The sequence below is a fragment of the Nicotiana tomentosiformis genome, chromosome 5 (assembly GCF_000390325.3).
Source record: "Nicotiana tomentosiformis chromosome 5, ASM39032v3, whole genome shotgun sequence".
Lineage (NCBI taxonomy): Eukaryota > Viridiplantae > Streptophyta > Magnoliopsida > Solanales > Solanaceae > Nicotiana > Nicotiana tomentosiformis.
The window spans coordinates 54056937-54059309 of NC_090816.1; the positions used below are offsets into that span (position 1 = coordinate 54056937).

At 44.3% G+C, this 2373-nt stretch overlaps 1 protein-coding gene across 1 annotated transcript; it reads left to right on the forward strand.

Moving 5' to 3' along the window:
• The first annotated feature begins 625 nt into the window (after positions 1–625).
• LOC138892372 (uncharacterized) lies at positions 626–1420 on the forward strand. The gene has a single exon (XM_070176080.1). The coding sequence runs from the start codon at positions 626–628 to the stop codon at positions 1418–1420; it is 795 nt and encodes a 264-aa protein (XP_070032181.1).
• Positions 1421–2373: the final 953 nt, after the last annotated feature.

Here is a 2373-nt window from a genome sequence, read left to right on the forward strand (position 1 = left end):
GATTTAACGAGGGGCTCAACTATGGTATTAGATTCAGCATGGCTCGAGAGTTGGAGACTAATACCCCATACCAGTAGGTAGTAGAGATCGCTCAGAGGATTGGACTGTATGAGGGGCCCGGAGAGAGAGGACAGGGAGTCCAAGAGGCCTCGAGATTCTGGCACATATAGTGGTGCACGTGCTCAAGTTGCAGCCCGTCATGGTAGAGTTTATGTGAGTTGTCCAGTTCAATCAGCACTTCAAGCTTCCACTGGTAATCCGGCTACTCCCAAGTCTTAGTTTGCCAATTATTCACCGCCACTATCTAGTGCACCTCCTGCACGGGGTGCTTTTAGCAGTCAGTCCAGCTGACCAGGCCCGAGCCAGTTTCAGTAGCCACGTCCTCCGAGAGCTTGTTTCGAGTGTGGTGATACTATTCATATGGCGAGAGACTGCCCCAGGCTCAGGAGGGGTTCCACACACTACTCAGGCTCCACATCTTCCACAGGGTCCTCAGCCTTCTCGAGCTGTGGTTACCGAACAAGTTGCCACTCCACCTGCATAACCATCTAGGGGTGGAGGTCAGGCAGGTAGGGATCGTCCAAGAGTGGGAGGATAGGCCAGATGTTATGCTCTTCCGACTAGGATGGAGGTAGTTACATCCGACTCAGTTATCACAAGTATTGTTCCCATTTTTCATAGAGATGCATCAGTCTTATTTGATCTAGGCTCCACTTATTCATATGTATCATCTTACTTTGCTCCGTATTTGGGTAAATCCCGTGATTCTTTTAGTTCTCCTGTCTATGTGTCCATGCTTGTAGGAGATTCCATTGTTGTTGACCGTGTGTATCGGTCGTGTTTATTTATTCTTGGTGATTTTGAGACCAGAGTTGATCTATTATTTCTCAATATGGTGGATTTTGATGTTATTTTGGGCATTGACTGTTTGTCGCCCTATCATGCTATTCTTGATTGTCACGCCAAGATGGTGACGTTGGCTATTCTAGGTTTGCCGCGGTTGGAGTGGAGGTGTACTTTGGATTATGTTCCTAACATGGTGGTATCCTTCCTTAAGGCACAACGGATGGTTGGGCAGGGGTGTGATGCATATCTAGATTTTGTAAGGGATGTTAGTGTTAATACTCCTACCGTTGAGTTAGTTCCGGTAGTTAGGGACTATCCAGATATATTTCTGGCAGATCTTCCGGGCATCCCGCCCAATAGGGATATAGATTTTGGTATTGACTTGTTGTTGGGCACTCAACCCATTTCTATTCCACCATATCATATAGCCCCTGCAGAATTGAAGGAGTTAAAGAAGCAGTTGCAAGTGCTGCTTAATAAGGGCTTCATTCGGCCTAGTATGTCACCTTGGGGTGCTCCGGTCTTGTTTGTAAAGAAGAAGGATGATTCTATGCGCATGTGTATTGATTATTGACAGTTGAACAAGGTTATAGTGAAGAACATGTATTCATTTCCATACATTGATGACCTATTTGATCAGCTACATGGTGCCAGAGTGTTCTCAAGGATTGATTTGCGGTCAGACTATCATCAATTGAAGATTCGAGATTCGGATATTCTGAAGACTACTTTTAGGACTCGATATGGTCATTACGAGTTCCTTGTGATGTCATTTGGGCTGACCAACGCCCCAACAACATTCATGCACTTGATAAACAGTGTATTCCAGCCCTATCTTGACTTATTTGTCATTATGTTTATTAATGAAATCTTGGTGTACTCCCAGAGCCGAGAGGATCATGAGCAGCACCTGAGGATCGTGCTTCAGACCTTGAGAGACAATAAGTTGTATGCAAAATTTTTAAAGTGTGAATTCTGGTTTGATTCGGTGGCATTTTTGGGTCATGTGGTGTCGAGTTGTGGGATCAAGGTAGATCCGAAGAAGATTGAAGTAGTGTAAAGTTGACCCAGACCGTGTTCAGCTACTGAGATACGGAGTTTTCTTGGTTTGGTAGGGTATAACTTTTGTTTCAGTCAAGCCCCAACCCCGGGGAGCGCGACTGACGCTCAATAGAGTTACCCCGGTCGAGCAAGAATGCACAATACTGTCTACCTAACTCACTCATGAATAAAGAGAAGAATACATTTCATTAATTAGACAATAAGAGGTCATTTGAATACCACCAGTTCATTTCCATTAGTTACGTCATTAACAAGTCTCCAAAACAGTACATTGTACAATCATAGTTAAAGTGGAACAGATGATACGACTATAACATTTTTAGTTTAATCTTCCCAAAAATAGATACAAACCACACTATGTCTACAGAGCCTCTAACAGGAACAAATGAGTGCTACGACAATGCCGGCAACAAGGCCCCGGCCATGCCTCAAACAATATGTACAAAGGACAAGAGATACAGGACC